The sequence below is a fragment of the Vidua chalybeata genome, chromosome 13 (genome assembly GCF_026979565.1).
Source record: "Vidua chalybeata isolate OUT-0048 chromosome 13, bVidCha1 merged haplotype, whole genome shotgun sequence".
Taxonomy (NCBI): domain Eukaryota; kingdom Metazoa; phylum Chordata; class Aves; order Passeriformes; family Viduidae; genus Vidua; species Vidua chalybeata.
The window spans coordinates 11,044,110-11,059,949 of record NC_071542.1 but is presented as its reverse complement, the minus strand read 5'-3'; the positions used below and the strand labels follow the sequence as shown (position 1 = coordinate 11,059,949).

The window sequence follows — 15,840 nt, the reverse complement described above, 5'->3', positions numbered from 1 at the left end:
CCAGTGACAGAAACCACCCTCCCAGGCAACCTGTCCCTGCACCTCTCTGCTCCCTCTGTTTGTTAGAAAGGTTTTCCTACCATTACCCTGAATCATTTCAGCTGTAATTTAAGCCCCTTATCTCCCTGTGAACACGCAGAACAAATTACTTCCCTCCTCTTTGCAGCTGCTTCTTATGTATTTGAGAACTGCTCTCTCACCTTCTTCTCTTTAGGCTAATGCCAGTGCTTCTGGTGTTTACCTTGGCCGTGCTTCTGACATCCAGGAGAATTGGTGATGCAGCAGCTACTCTGCTGAGTAGGATCCATTATATCTTGGTAGTGAACCAGGGAATGAGGATTACTTGATAGAGGTGAAGTCTTCTACATCAACCAGAAAATTGCAGCAGCCCATTTTCCACAGAGCAGACCTGCTGGCTGTCCAGCAATAAAACAGGCTTCAAAAAACATGTGGGTTTAGCAGTTTCTGAGTGGATTTTCAAGGATATTTTTCAGCCTGGGATGTAGAGCTCTGTTGGACACATGAGATCAGTCCCAGAAGAGCTTCAGACATGGATACAAAATAAACCCTTAAGCAGGAGAAATCACTGTCCAGTAGTGCTGATCCTCAGATGGCCTCTCCTGAGTAAAAAGTCCTGCTGTTCAATACACAGAAACTGTAAGATTTGCTGGAGAAATTGCAACTCAATTCTCTACATACTTTATGCTGTGTGCAACTTCCCAGGAATGCAACAGTAAATCAGTAAAGGGCTCTGTGCTGCCATTTGGCAGGAGGTACCAGCCAGGGGGAAGCAGCCCAGCCTCTGCACCCTCTATCCAGCTTTAAATAACTGCACCACTAAAGGGCATGGCCAGGAGAGCTCCCAGCACCACCCCCTGGGCTGAGCACTCCTTCTGCCCAGGGTATCCCTTGGGGAAGAAATCTTTGCTTTCACAGGATGATTTTGTCTATGGGAAGTGCTCAGTATTTGGGGTGGATTCTGCCCTGCTCTGCCCAGCCCAGCTCAGGGGGCAGAAGGGTGCTGTGGGCACACTGCCATCGTGCCCAGCTCCCCTCCAGGGTATCTCCTTGGGAGAGCTGAGTAACACCTGACCTGTGCTGATGCTCCTTTTGTTTCTGGTTTCATAGCAGTAGACAAAAAACAGGGGCTTTTTTCTCACATCCAAACAGCAGTAGGTGCTTAAACAGTAAAAAAATGCACCCCCAGCTGCTTCTGCTTCTCACATGAAAACTGCTGCATACATATTTACTGTGCTGATTAACAGATCTGCTGCTCTACAGTGGAACAGGGAATTAAAGCACTGTATTTTCAATTTTGTTACCAAATTACAATTCATAAATATTTGGGAAAATAAAGGCATTTGCATATACCATTAGTGAGAGTGCAGTTGCTGTATGGCTGCCACTTGCTATCAAAACCCAGGGTACCATGGTATAAGTAATGCTCAGTTCACAGCAGTATCCTAAAATGACAGCACGCTGAATCTACTTCTTCTGTCAAGATATATTTTTATTAAGGGTCAGTATAAACTTCAAAAAAGAAAAAAAAAAAAAAACAAACAAAAAACCACTTTAATCATTTGTGCCACTATATACCCAAAAGAGCAAGAGTCTCTATATGTAGCTGAATTTTGAAATAGTCAGCTTCCAGGCACAATGTAAATACCTGCCATTTATAAGGCCATCAGGTAATTTAAATTCATGAGAGTAGCTATAAACATGTATTGAAGTTCTCAGTGGGGAAATGCAGCCCTACATTACAGGACTAAATCCTGAAAAATATTGTATACAATATTTTGGCTCTTTCTTTCATGTCAACAGGTCGTTGTAAATGTAGATGTATAAAAAACATTTAACATTTGAAAGTTCTCTATACTTAATCTTTCAGCTAAAAAAGTAAAATTTTTCAGTAATTACTGCAGTAGTGTTTATTTCAAACTTGAAACTGATTTTCCCAATCAGTGTTATCAAGCTATCCGTAAGTGCACACTTTCTAACTTGATGATAAATGGAGTACCCACACAGTTATTTAACAGTGAGCTGCATTAGACAAGCAAAATGTTTAAGAATTTTCTGGACAGTGGAGGGAGGAGTGAAAGATTCCAAATTATGTTAAATTTTCTGGTCTGCCTCTGTCACCACAGATTTGCTTCTACTTTAAGAGATTTTCAGTTATTTTTTCACTCCTTAAACTTTGTTGTGATAGCATTACCTACTGTGTAGTAACAATCTAAATAATGTATGTTTAAATCCAGCATTTTAGCTGTCTTCAGATGTGGTGAAAACACTACATGGTTGAGCCAGGAACAATATTAGTGCAAGCATAATTTGGAGTATGATTTATCATGCAAAAATATGAATCTGTAGCTCCTACAGAAAATCAGCAGCAATCTTTTACTTTACAAGACATTTTGGACTATGAGAACACCACACACAATCACACAGTTCTTTCATTTTGACAGGGACAGTCTTCTACAATGTGCAAAACGAGGCACACACTGTTCCAGTCAGTAGGTCTGTTAGGGTGCTTAGCTGTCCCATTCTCCATTATTCTGATCATTGTCCTCCTCTTCTTCAGAATCAGCAGACACTTTCTTAATTCTCTGCATGGCTGCCTTAATGCTTCTCTCTAGCTCATTAGGGGATCCTCTGCTGACATCTCTCTCAGCATCTCGATTCACTTTCCTTAGTTTAACCCCTTGCCTTATGGCAGAGAGGATGTTGTCCTTCACAGAGGCGTACGGATTTGGCTGCTCCACTTTGCGAAGGTGAACTTCACTGCGCTTCAGAGAAGCCAGAACTTCATCCATGGAACCTGCAACACATAAATCCACTGCTACCAGAAGAAAGCATGAGACAACCACACTTAAGAGGTATGAAGCCCTACCCAGTGTTCAGGGCTCTTTCTTTAATCTGTGCTAGCACTAGGATGGTCTGTTCTGGCACAAGAATGATCTTTTCTGGCACAGACTCTTTCAAGCTTTGCAACAGCAGGCTCTGGAACTGCTTTTAAAAAGCAGTTACAGCTTTTATATCTTGAATTGAGAATCTGATGCCTTCTCATCATTATATACAGCTGTGCTCTAAGGAAGAAATTATACACAAAGGACAACGCTCTTTTTCATTACAACTTTATGGGCTTTCAAAAAAATTGCACTGAACAAAAAAAAATCTCTTGCATTCTGTGTTATAAACAATTCACCATCCCTTGTAGCTTGCCCAGAAGCCTGTTGAGACTGTCAATTGCATTTTTGCTCAGCCAAGAGAAAAATAAAAGGATTTGAGTAGAAGGGCTTTAAAGTGCACCACTGAAGTCACTGGGAGCCAGATCAGGCCCTATGCAGGCAGCTCTTTTCTGCACGGACTTAGAAAACAATTCCTATTTTGCAACATGATTTAGATCTCAGGTGTATGTTTCTGAACTTCAGACCACAAAGGACACCATACTGAGAGTTTCCACTAGACCTCCTGATACACACTAATTTGTGTTTTACTCCTGCTGGACTCTCTGCTGCTGGCTCCAGACTGTCAGACAGGGAGGCTGTTTCCCTGGACAGCAATAGGTCCAGACCATCTGTGCCTCACAGCTAGAAATATTTTTGCCATGCGCAGTGCACACAAGGTTATATGATTACCATCAACCACTTGAAATGTAACAGTCTGCTAAATCCTGTGGTACCTCCAGAGACTAAAAAGGATCAAGCAAAGCCTACAAGTAAGAGAATCTTTAAGTCTACTACCTAAATGGGTTGCCTGGTAAAAGATTAGTCAGACAAACAAATTATAAAATAAGCCTCTCCTGGCTTTTCACATACAAAGACATGAGTAGCTCATAACTAAAACCAACACGTTTATGAATCTGTTTCAGTAAGTTCCTGTGGTGATTTAGCAATTACTGTTACAGCTACTGACATGATGGCTTTCTTCAAGAAATAGGTGTAAACAACTAATCAGATCTCTCCAATAAACAAAAAATACCTTTTCTTATCCAAAAATAATAAAAAGACATTAATGTTAGGCTGTGAATGGTAGTAAATATTAGCTACCAGAAAGGCCTTTCCAATAGTAATTAGACTACTCTGGAGTACAACTCCTGCTGCTAATCAAGGCTTAAGAGTATCTGCGGTAGTTATCCCATGGATATCCCACACTGAAGTCTGCACTGAAGATGCACAGTGTGCATCAGTTTGCCATGGTAACTCAACTGTGCCTCAGCCCTTCAGCTGCTTGTACTTCCCCACAGCTTGGAAGAACTAAAAACGCTGAACTTCCCCTGATATTTCTGCCTGTGGTTTGCCTCTGAACTGATAGGATACAAAGGCTGCTTGGATGTATTGTGAAGAGTTGAAAAGGAAAAGGAATGTACCACGTTTAAAGACATTCTTCATTCTAGCATAAACTCCACTGTGAAAAACAACAAAAAAAATTGCTGCCTTCCAGCTTAGATCAATCTCTCTGACATAGTCAAAATATCCGCTCGTCTCGGAGACAAAAATAAACCTGTTAGCAGGATGCAACCAGGGCAGCCTTGGGAGGCTGCTGAGCCCTATTCTCATTCGAACTACTCCTTCAATTGCCAAGTTCAGCCTTCAATTACACCTGCAAAGCAAAGGTGTAACAGAGCAGAATTTCTTCCCTAGGAACGTATGCCAAAGCTATTCACCTGCCTTTCAAATCCTGGTTGAATTCTGCATGAATTGCCTAAGGAAACCTTTATTTAGAAACCAAGCAAATCATAAATGGACAAAAGCTGTGCACACCTTAGAAACATAAGCAGCCCAATTACTAGCTCTGTAGTACATACATCATAAACACTAAAATGCAGCCTTAGTACAGCTACAAATTTACCCACATTGGTCTTCTGATTGGAGCACCAGGACCCTGTGAAGTGTCTCAAACAGGAAACATAAATCATTGTTACTCATTTAACATCCTGAGCTATGGTTAGTGTTATTGTATGTAGTTTCTTAGATTAAGCTTTCCAAGAGCCTCATTCTCCTGATCAACTACACACTATTCCTGTCCAGAAGCAGAGGAGGGAGGGAGACCACAAAAATACAGGAAATGCATTAAAAAGCACCGGTTGATGTGAGCCTACTTACCTATGCAATTATTTATGGACCTCCTGGATGAGTCATCCTGATTGTGCAGTGCAGGGCTTTCTGAGGGGCTATCAGAGCTGAGGGGAAGTGGTTTATCCTCTGTTGCTGATGGTTTTAACTGGAGAGGTAGGGTGGGAGGTGGGGGTGGAGGGGGCAAGGGAGGAAGTGGTGGAGGAGGGGGTGGAGGAGGGGGTGCTGAGCATGGAGACACCATCAATTCCTCACTGTGCTTTTGTTCCTCTGTGTCACCATCAGTAACAAAAATCTGGACAGGGATGTCTGCTGGGGGGGTATTCTGACATGAAGCTTTTGGTTCCTTATCTTCTACAAGCAGAATGCTCTGTGGCTGCTCGAGAGCTGTCCTTACTCTCGATGAGGGTGCAGGGGACAGAACTGCTGGGGCTGCCCCTGTGCTCGATGCAGGTGGAGGGGACAGCACCACAGCCTGCTGAGGGATGCCTCGTGGCAACTTGGGACTGCGAGGCTGGGGACGAGATGTTTTCAGAACAACATGAGCTGGACACTTCTGAAAAAAAAATCATAAGGCAGGAGGTCACATCTCCATTGGACTGGCCAAAACATCAATCCCAATGAGATAAAAAGCCACAGAGCACAAAACTGTCCCACCCACCCATTCAAGCAGAATATTCAACCCCGAATAAATTTAAATGAATAATAAAGCATTTATTTCAAAGCCATTTCCTCACCTGTATTTTTTGCAACAGAGTCCACACCTGGAAACTGTATCCCCTTTACTCAATATACATAATCCTATTTTAGGCTATCCAAACGGTTGTCTCTGACTGGGACCACGCTCACATGTGAGCTATGGCTACTTTCTGACATGTTTTGACACCACTTAAGGACTACTGCAGTTCACAGTACTTGCCTCCCTGAATACTTTCAGCCTCTCCAGCGTTTTCTGACGTTCCTGGCTTATCCAAGCTTTTTTCTTTTTCTCCTCCTCTTTTTGTTTGTCTCTCTTCTGCATTAAAACACAAGTAAGTGAGCCTTAGTGTGTGAAAACCAGCAGCTGCCAGACTCCCCAAGGCTGCTGTTTGGTACTCACTATCTGAATGCTGTGATGCTGCTGGAAGCGCTTTCTGCTCTCTTCTGCCTGTTGCAGTCTCTGCCGGTGGCTCGCTTCACACTGATCCTGGAAGAGCAGAATTCATGCAACTCTCAGTTCACACTTCCTCTGCACCAGCTCTGCCATTAACTCCTGTGCACCAGCCACTAAACAGCAACCACAGCTGGGTGCTTGGCAGGCCAAGAAAGATGGCTAAGCTCAAGTAATGTCAGATGTGAGACCCTGATGGTGAAGTCTGTGGGACTCCTTCACGCCTAAAGCCAATGTTCTCCTAATCAGCCATATTTTTATTCATGCTGCAGCAAAAATTAATCCAGATGTGACCCAACCCCTCTGTCTTACACTTTAGTTAAAAAGAAAGAAAAAAAAAAAGAGAAGAAAGGGAAACAAAAAGAAAAGAAGAAACAAGCTCATGCAAAGACATGAGGAAGAAGGCAAAAAGGAAGCTAGCAAAGCACTACAAAAAAATACAAAGCTACATTTTCCTCTCTCCCTTATTTGCCAGAACTCATAAGTACAAAAGGCAGGGAAGCAAAGGTATGGGAAGCACAACGAATGCCTAGCAAGGGTACTTTCTGTTAGTGACAAGTGCCACAGAGAAGCTGCAGGTTTCAGTATTTTCTCTGGGAGTCGCTTTTTGTCTCTGTACAGAGGGGGATTATCCACATGGCTGGACAAGCATTTGCAAGTCATGTGGCATTTGGCTTCAGTGTTATACAACCAATAGACAGCAATTAAGTAAATTAAAACAGAAGCAAAGGAAGTGTCTGCCAAGAAAGCAGTTGTAAGCAAGAGACAATGATGGCTCACAAAGCATTTCCAATATAATTCCCAGTTTGTCCAGGCTACTGAGTGATAAAAGGTCAGACAGACTTGAACCTAAACTCTGCTCTCTGCCCCAGCAGAACTGCAGGTGTAAGGTAAACTACTCTTACTGAGAAGGTTCATGAGAGTCAACTTTTGTCTTCCTAGTGTTCTGCTCTGAATGGGAAACAAAGGAAAAACTGCCCTTTGCACACAACTGAGAGGCTGGAGAGAGAACTGCAGCTGTTGAAGTTTTCCCTTCCTCCTGTTCAAAGGCACGGTATCAGTGTGCAGGTTGTCCTATCACTGCAGCTTCCTCCACAGAAGGTCAGTTTCCTCCTGTACTGCAGCTGCTTTGGAAAAGGCTGCTAGGGCAAAGCTCCAGCTGGTCCCAGGGCTCTGGTAAGGTCTAACTGATGGGAGAACACCTGGGTCACCCAGGTAAGTTTGTGTTCTCTTTCCAAGCCAGAGACACACTTACACCACACCACGGAGCATAAAGCTGTTAAAATCACATTGCCCCTCTTTCTGCTTGCAGGCCTTGGCACTGAGTCATGATTCATCTTGTATGCTCCACCCAAACTTCCCTAATTGTTTCCTGTCCATCCCTCACGAGTCAAGACATCAGCTGAAGATAATGCACATCTCCAGGACTGCATTTACTTTTTTGTTCCTGAGGTAGGCTCTCCTCGCACAGACAGTCCCACGCTTTGTCTCCAACTGCTTAGTCTTCTGCCTCAGCATCGTCATTGCTGACAAGTTAGCGTAATGTTGTCCCATGGTCTGTTCAATGACCTTGAGCTCCTCAGGATTTTCACATGTATCATAGTAAACAACTTCATCCTGTTTCTCTAAAAAGGCATTTGGCATTTTTTAAGAAACCAAAAATTGCCACAGTTATTTAAACATTTAAAGAGCTAATGACATTTTAAAAGCCACTGAAGGCAGTGAGTTAGTTATGAGTAAGTGTAAAGCTCCAGAGCTGAGCTGGGTCCTTCACAGTCATATGCAAACATGTCACGTTACTCACAGGGGTGCTTTGCAGGATCAAATTTATGCTGTTAGCATTTGTTATTTAGCTTCCTCTTTCAAATGTTTCCCTGTGTTTCAACTCCTACCTTCGTGAACTGGAGTTTTCCTGGAAAACAGAAGGCTCTTCTGATCAACACTGGGTGTCCTATTTTACTATTTACCACGCTTCAGTTATGTAACAAGTGGCAGCAATGTTTACCTCACAGTGTACGTGGTAACGGAGAATTCATAAGCACAAATAAGAACTCAACTCGTGCCCAACTTGGTATAACTGTGTCACAAAGAGACACTTAAACTGGAAGACAGTGGTATTCAGGTAAGATTCTAGCTATAACCACCTCTTTTTGTCACTATAGGATGCATTTTTAATAATCTCTACATGTTAGATTAGAATAGATGATGATTAATTACAGGACCTATTTCAGCAGGTTCACAATACCCAATTTCTGTGAGTAGATCTTGTAGATATTAGAGCAGTTAAGCACTGTCAATATAAATTACTCCATGCTAAACCAGGGCATGCACATATCACAGCTGCTAGCAAGATGAGCAACCGGTGTGGCTTTTTTTTTTAATTTGTGTTACCAAATTAGTGTCTAATTAATTAAAGTGTCTAATTAAAGACAAAATATCAGATGGTACCACAGCATTAATGTTTTCCAGCAATGCTTTCTACTAGCAAGACCCGAGCAATGATATCCTTTTTTTTTAACTGAAAAACAGAGCAGGCTATGTCCCTTCTGTGTTCTGAATATGTGCTTAAATAATATTTTATTCTCACCTTTAATCTGTCTCTTTATAGTGTCCAGCTGTACAATAAGCAGCATCTCTTCATGTTTCAACACTTCAAGCTGTACATTATATAATTCCAGCTGTGTTTCATAATACTGTATTTCCAGCTCCTCCACTACACTTAAATTCTCTTCTTGTTCACCAAGATTCTCCATCTGTAACAGAAAATAATAAGCATTAGTAACAAAATATGCACACATGAAACACGTCTGGATGCACAAATGCCTGTAAGGAGCCTGGTCTAACTAGCAGCTGCTTTGGTATGGAAAACAGCAGAGCATTAGAAATGGCTTGGAGCAGAAACTGAGAGGACCAGAGAACCTTATTAACCTAAGTATAAATTTACCTTCATTTTACCAGGAAAGACTTTATTATAACCTGTACAAATGATACTGCTCCTGAAAACAATTATATATGGTACAGTACACTACTCTTGGAAAATAAATATCAGGTACTTCTAGCAGCAGTTAGATGGCATCAAAAATTAGTATTAAATAAGTATCTTAATTTTTCAGTGTCCTCTGAAAATAATATCTAGTCTGTATCTCCCTAAAACAAAACAATTTCAAAGATTATTATCACAAATGCTCAAATGATACTTGAAGCATATATGTTAAGCTTCACTGAGTGTCCTCAAACATGCAGGAGCAATTAAAAAACTGCAGACACACATTTTCCACAATGTAAAACTGTGCTGAAAATCTAAATTGTTTCATTGACAAAGACTTGAAAAGCCTACTCTCATTACCATTTTGGTAGGTTTTGATCAGCCCTTCAAAGAACAGTGACAGAAAAGGAGGCTTTGTAAGGTCTTACAAGTTTCTGAATGCCAGTTCTCTTCTGCTTCAGGCACAACTCTCTTGCCCTCAGATGCTGAAGGGTTTCTTTTGCCAACATGTATTTCAGGTTTTCTAGTCGTGGCAAAGCTGATGCCCAGGTGGTTTTACCAAATCTCTCCTCATCTTGCTCCATCTGTTTGTGCATTGCTGTAGATTAAAACATGGTAGTAAAGCATGAGAAATGCAGTGTACTAATAGCCCTTGTGTGTTTCTGAAGTATTAAAAATGCTAATCTTATTAAACTATTTTTGAAGCTTTAGAAATTACAAGATTACAAGGTTGAATTTGTGACCTTATGCATGTAAATGAAATACTTCATTGCACCATGGAAACACACCCTAACAGTTGCACAGCAATATACTCTGTTCACATGCTGAAATCCTTGAGGCTTGCACATCAGGCATTAAAAGCACCCACGGTTTCTGTGCAGAGGTTTGCAGCTGTAAGTCTCAGGCAAGCAAAACCCAAGTTTTAAACCAAACTGGATAAAATATATAAATCTTAAGTGAATAAAGTATTTCTTTCTTAAGCTGCACATTCACCTGAACCTCAGGTTCTGCACAGAGATAAGAAGAGCTCTCAGTCACTTAAGTTAACCTTTTGTGTAAGTCATTCTGATTACCTGCCAGAGCCTTTACAGTTTCCTTGAAGTAGTTCACTGTGATATCCTGAATGGAGCACACAGCAGTCTCAGCTCGCTTAGTCCATTCATCAGCATCCTTCTGCAAAGCTGCTACTCTTCTAGGCCCCAAATTATCATACTGCAAAGATTTCTACAAGGACACAAAATTCTCAGTTACCACCTGGTTTCCACAGAGGTGCAGCCACACTATGTTACACTTGGAGACATTTCAAGAATGGTGGCAAACACGACCTTCCCCTCACCTGTCACAAAGTGAATTACTGCTCATTCCTATTTCTCATTCTCTAGGCTAATTCAGAACCTTTGTTCTCCAATCCTGACCTCACATTTGGATTAATTTACTTCTTAAAACATTTTTAAAGCTATCATCTTTAAAATTACATCCAACACAAGTGTTTCTTATTGTTACTAAAAGTAACTCTTCTATGTGCAATGTTCTCTTCTATTTTTCCCCATGTGTTGACAGCACATTGCACCAGCAGGTTCTCCAGTTTGGCAGTTCTTTCACACAGGAATAGGGATACAGAAACGAAACATCAGAGAATGTTTTCAAGTCCACAAAGGAGACATGGGTACAAGCCCAGCATTAAAATACATTTTTAGAATAATTATATTTCAAATGAACCCAAATATCCCTTACAGGTTTTTTTTTTTTTAATATAAACTTTGTTTCATTCTTTCCAATTTCCACTTTATTTTTCAGAACTGTACATGGAACATTTTATTGTCACAGGTTTAGACCTTCAGTATACAAGCACCTTAATCTAAACTTGAAAACTGTTCTGCTCTTTTTGAGAACATTAACAGCTCACTTCAATTTTAACACACTATATAAGGAAAATCAACATAGTAAATGGCTGTCAATCAATCCCAGGGGTATCATAACTTTCAGAATGTGCTTCCAGTTTAAGATGCACATAAAACAAAGTGAATGCAGTGATAAATGATATGTTTTCATCTGCAGCTCTAGCAGGTTGTAGCAGTAAAAGAAAGCTCCTTTGAGTGGGAAGGTCTCCTCCACAACTGAGTTAATCGGGTGCATCAGCATTCCTGGGGATGACATTCTCAATGTAAAAAACTAATCCCATGGGAAGGTGGCACAACAAAGGCTACTTACATTGCAGTAAATTCAGCCTCCCAGAGAGTAAACCCCGGGGAGGTGGAGCCTGGGGATATTCTCCTTTTAAGTGGGACACTGGTGGGAAGTTAGCTGCAGTTCTAGTGAAGCCATTATCATGGACTCAGATCCTCTGAGAGTGGCTCTGCCCTAAATCTGAATTTGTCAGTCATGTTTGGTGGTTTGGCGAAGGGAAAAAAAGCAGGTACAGCCAGAAGTAGGGAACGTTCCATGATTTGAGCCTGAACTGCTCTGAGAGCAGCTGATGCCCCACTATGTAGCTTGGCCCTTCACTCTGTAAAGGCAGACTTACCAGGATTTCCAGTTTGTACAGAGTCGCCAGCTCTCGCATATCTCTGAAGGGCTGCAGTAAATACTGGTAGAATTGTGTTGCCATGGTGACCAAATCCTGATAAGCTTCATCTTCTTCTTCATAAACCTTCATCAAAGCCACCATTGTGTCAGCACTTTTATGCTGCTGCAGAACCTAGTGGGATAAAAGGTAAATCAGACACGGCTGCTTTGCATTTCTGTGTGCTCAATGCTGCCAGGCTCGGGCAGGAAGGACCTGTCCTTCTACAGCCAAGACTTCCCACTGCACAGGAGGCCTGTGCCAGGCATCCTGCAGCCACCTCAGATGAAAATACTTCCAACACCACACTATTAAAGGCACTAATTGCTGCACATTCCATCAGGAGCCTGCAAGGAGCATCCTGCCTAGGGCTCCAGAAACATTCTAATAACTGTGTGCAGATGACTTGGCTGCTGCTTTTTATAAACATAAATGGGAATCTTGGGAAGTCTGTACTGGAAGGACAAGCAAGGTATTCTTAAACTAGCAGTTGCATTGCTTCCACAATTACTAAATGCCTGCTAATGAGTTTCTGGATCCAGAATTTCTGACTTCAGGCACAGAAAAAAATAGATTGGCATTTACTTCTGATACACCCTGCAGTTAAATTCCTTGAACATTTGTATAATTTATAATAGCTTACTCTAACCTCAGTTCTAGTGGTATTGCACTTTGTAAGTCATAATTCTTCCATGGAATTACTGCCTTTCGATACACTAGGCTCTATTTATTTCCTTCTATGACAAAATAAAAAGTTGGGGATTTCCCCTCAACTGCATTTGTTTACTGGTACCAAGCAAAGCTTCAATGATTTTTCTTTGACACCAGCTGGCAGAGACCATGGCATGCTCTACATGCCAGGATAGAGTGAGCCGGCTGAGAGAACACAGCTAAGTTCCACTGAGACTCAGACCTTCCTGGAAGGACAGCGTGTGCTCTGCACCTCCATAAAGAGGGAAGGGGATGGGAGGGGTGTGTGTGCTACCAGTAGTCAGAAAAGCATTAAAAAAAGCTTGGGTTGTGTTGCAACTGAAAAGCACTGAAATCAAACCATCACCTTTGTTCTTGCCAGCTGAGTCTGGGTAAGACAGCAGAGTTCCCATGTACGGAGGAACTTCCCCAGAGAAAATCTGTGGAAGTCAGCTCAAGGGCATTCCCACCCACCCTGTCTGCAGGCCTGGCACAGGCAAGACGGGAACAGGAGAATCTGAACTGCAACATTTCTGATAATCCCAGAAGTGTGACAGCCCCTTGGGCCTCCCCAGGAGCTTGTGGTAGATCAGACACAGTTCTAAGGCCCACCTGCAGCAATTTCAGTCTGCTTTTGCCCCACTATGGAAGCCAAATACAAATGAAAGAGCTGACTTTTTGATTCCTATTCTAAAAGTAAGAAGGGAGGGTCATGCTGCTCCTGGAGGATGCTTAGTGAGTAGAGGGGAAATATTAGTGAAGGACATTAATGAAAAAAGGATGCTCTGGTACTTCAGTTTGGTTTAATGTCTACTTCTTGAATCTTCCATAATGTGGTCTAGGCTACAGTATAAGGAATTTATGTCCCTGTTAGGTCTGGAGATACAACCCCACTCTACAGCGTGTTTAGTCACATCTAAAACATAGCTGGAAATCACAGAGTAACTATCAGAGGCACCAAGCTGTACTTCACCACCAAGCCCCAAAGTGCCACAGAGCTGAACAGGCTTGTGCTGCTTCCAAAAGAACGTGGTGGCTGGAATGTATTTCTAACTGGGCTGTGAACTGTTAGTCAGTGACAGACACTGACTTTTGTATACAACAAGGTACATGTTCATGTAAACTAAAGCTGTGTTTTTAAAAACTGTCTTTCTGAAAAAGTAGTGTTGATTCATCTGTTAAATACTGCAATAGGAAAGAGAAGGCTGAAGTCAACTGTCATAACTTTCCTCCAAAGCATGACCACTTTCATAAAATACCTTTCAGGTTACTTTGACAGAAAATAAACAGGTACTGCAAGAAACAGCAGCAACACACTGGTGAGCCTGAAGTATCTGTAACTCATCAGCATTCTGATGTCCTAACTGCAACTCTATTACTACACACTACCCTTTGAATTCTTGCTTACAAGAAGGAGAAAAGATCCAGGAACACATCTATAGCAAGAAGAAACCTAAGACACCAAAGGAAGAAAGTGCTAACATCATCATTACTTCAATCATTAGGACAGAATTTGACACCTAAAAAAACAACAAAAACCTACACACAATTTCTCTGAATACAAACCACTTATTTGTATAGGACCAGGATTAAGTTTGGTCTTAAACAAAGTCTGAGAATCCCCCAGTTAAAAGCATTACTGCAAACATGTAGCATGAGACCTCCACAGGGAGGTTAGAAAATTAGCACATGATTGTATTCTCCTCTTCGGTTACTGTTCCACCCATTGCCCAACACTGCTGGATGTTTTTAGCAATGTGTTTTTGTAGGAGTGTCTGCAGCTTAAGTAAGAGCCCCAATGCCTTAAATTGACTGCCCACGTGGACGTGGCTTATTCTCCACTTAATAAAAGTGCACTTCCAAGACCGATGACACTTAGTACTTCAGAAAGTGACTTTGTGGCTTTCAGACAATAAAAAAGTGTTTGTGTAAGCACAAATCTGGACATTGGACAACATCATGAGCAAGGTGGTACGAGTGACTTGGTCACCCTTGCTCACGTGAGTCTGGCGAGTCTGCCCTGATCGATGAAGCCCCGCAGCAGCAGGGGCTGCCAGGCTTATCATGCAGGCGAGCACGGGGCGCCAAGCCGGAGCTCAGACAGGTGCACCCATGAGCTGAGCTGCAGCGCCGAACACTGAAGACAGTCCTACACCGAGGGTCCCTTCCCCTGCCCGCAGGGGTGGCCGGCAGCCGCCGCACCCCTCGGGGCCAGCCCCGCGCCCCGGCTCCCGTCCGCCCCGCGCCCGGCCCCGGGGCCCGTACCCGCCGCAGGGCCTCCTTGGCCCGGGCCAGGTGGCCGCGCAGGGCCTTCCCGCGGAGCTCGTGGAGGCTCTCGAAGTACTCGTCGTCGCAGCAGCGGTCGGCGGCGAAGAGCGCGTCCAGCACCACGCGGCCGCCGCAGAGCTCCAGGGCCCAGCCCAGGTACAGCTCCAGCGCCCGGCACAGCTCCTGCAGCTCGGCCTCATCCGGCGCGGCGCCGCCGGGGAACAGCACGGCCCAGAGCCCGCCGGAGGCCGCGCCGGGCAGCGCGGGCGGCAGCTCGGGGAAGGCGGGCTCCAGGCGCGGGCACACGGCCGACAGCTGCCGGTGGACGCCGCGCAGGGCCGGCGCCGAGAAGAGCCCGGCCCAGCTCTGCGGGGCCTGCTCCGCCGCCTCCGCCCGCCCGTGGCAGGTCACCGCGAACGCGCCCTCCGCGCCGTTCCACCCCACGAGGAAGCGGAGCCGCGGCGGCGGCTGAGGCTCAGCGAAGGCGGTGTCGCGCACGGCCACCCACCCCTCCAGGCTGTCGGGCTGCGGCTCCATCGCGGCGGCGGCGGCCCCGCGGGCCCCGGAGCGAAACAGAAACCGAGCGCCGGGAGGGGCGGGGCCGCGGCGCGTCACCGGCAGCACCCGCGCCCATTGGCGGGAGCGGAAGGGGGCGGGACCGCGGCGTCGGGGGCGGGGTCAGAGGAGGCGGGGCCGAGACGGAGGCGGGGCCAGGGCGGCCCTCACGGCAGGTGTGGAGAGCAAACAGTGCCGTAGTGAAAGAGCCGGAGCGGCGGCCCCGGGAAAGGCCGTTTTTCACCGGATCATGGCATGGCATGGCATGGGTGGCGTTGGGTTGGGAGGTGACCCCGAAGATCGCGTTGCCACCCCTCTGCTATGGGCACGGACTCCTTCCACCAGGCCAGGTTGCTCAGAGCTTCATCCAGCCTGGCCTTGAGCACCTGCAGTGATATGGCAACACCTTCCCTGGGCAACTAGTGCCAGGGCCCCACCACCCTCATAGTAAAGAATTTCTTCCCAGTGTGTAACCTAAAACTACTCTCAGTTTGAACCTGCTCCCCCTTGTCCTGTCAGTACATGCTCCTGCAAATAATCTTGCTGCATCTTCCCT

General features: G+C 44.4%; 1 protein-coding gene across 1 annotated transcript; it reads right to left on the bottom strand.

The window, feature by feature from the left end:
* Window positions 1-1,489: 1,489 nt before the first annotated feature.
* WHAMM (WASP homolog associated with actin, golgi membranes and microtubules) lies at window positions 1,490-15,369 on the bottom strand. The gene is given in 12 exon segments (XM_053954940.1): window positions 1,490-2,815; window positions 5,103-5,628; window positions 5,992-6,087; window positions 6,172-6,258; window positions 7,660-7,847; window positions 8,810-8,975; window positions 9,637-9,806; window positions 10,282-10,432; window positions 11,733-11,906; window positions 14,727-15,281; window positions 15,284-15,333; window positions 15,336-15,369. Coding segments are annotated over 12 exon segments (2,478 nt in total). The 5' UTR covers window positions 15,364-15,369; the 3' UTR covers window positions 1,490-2,528.
* Window positions 15,370-15,840: the final 471 nt, after the last annotated feature.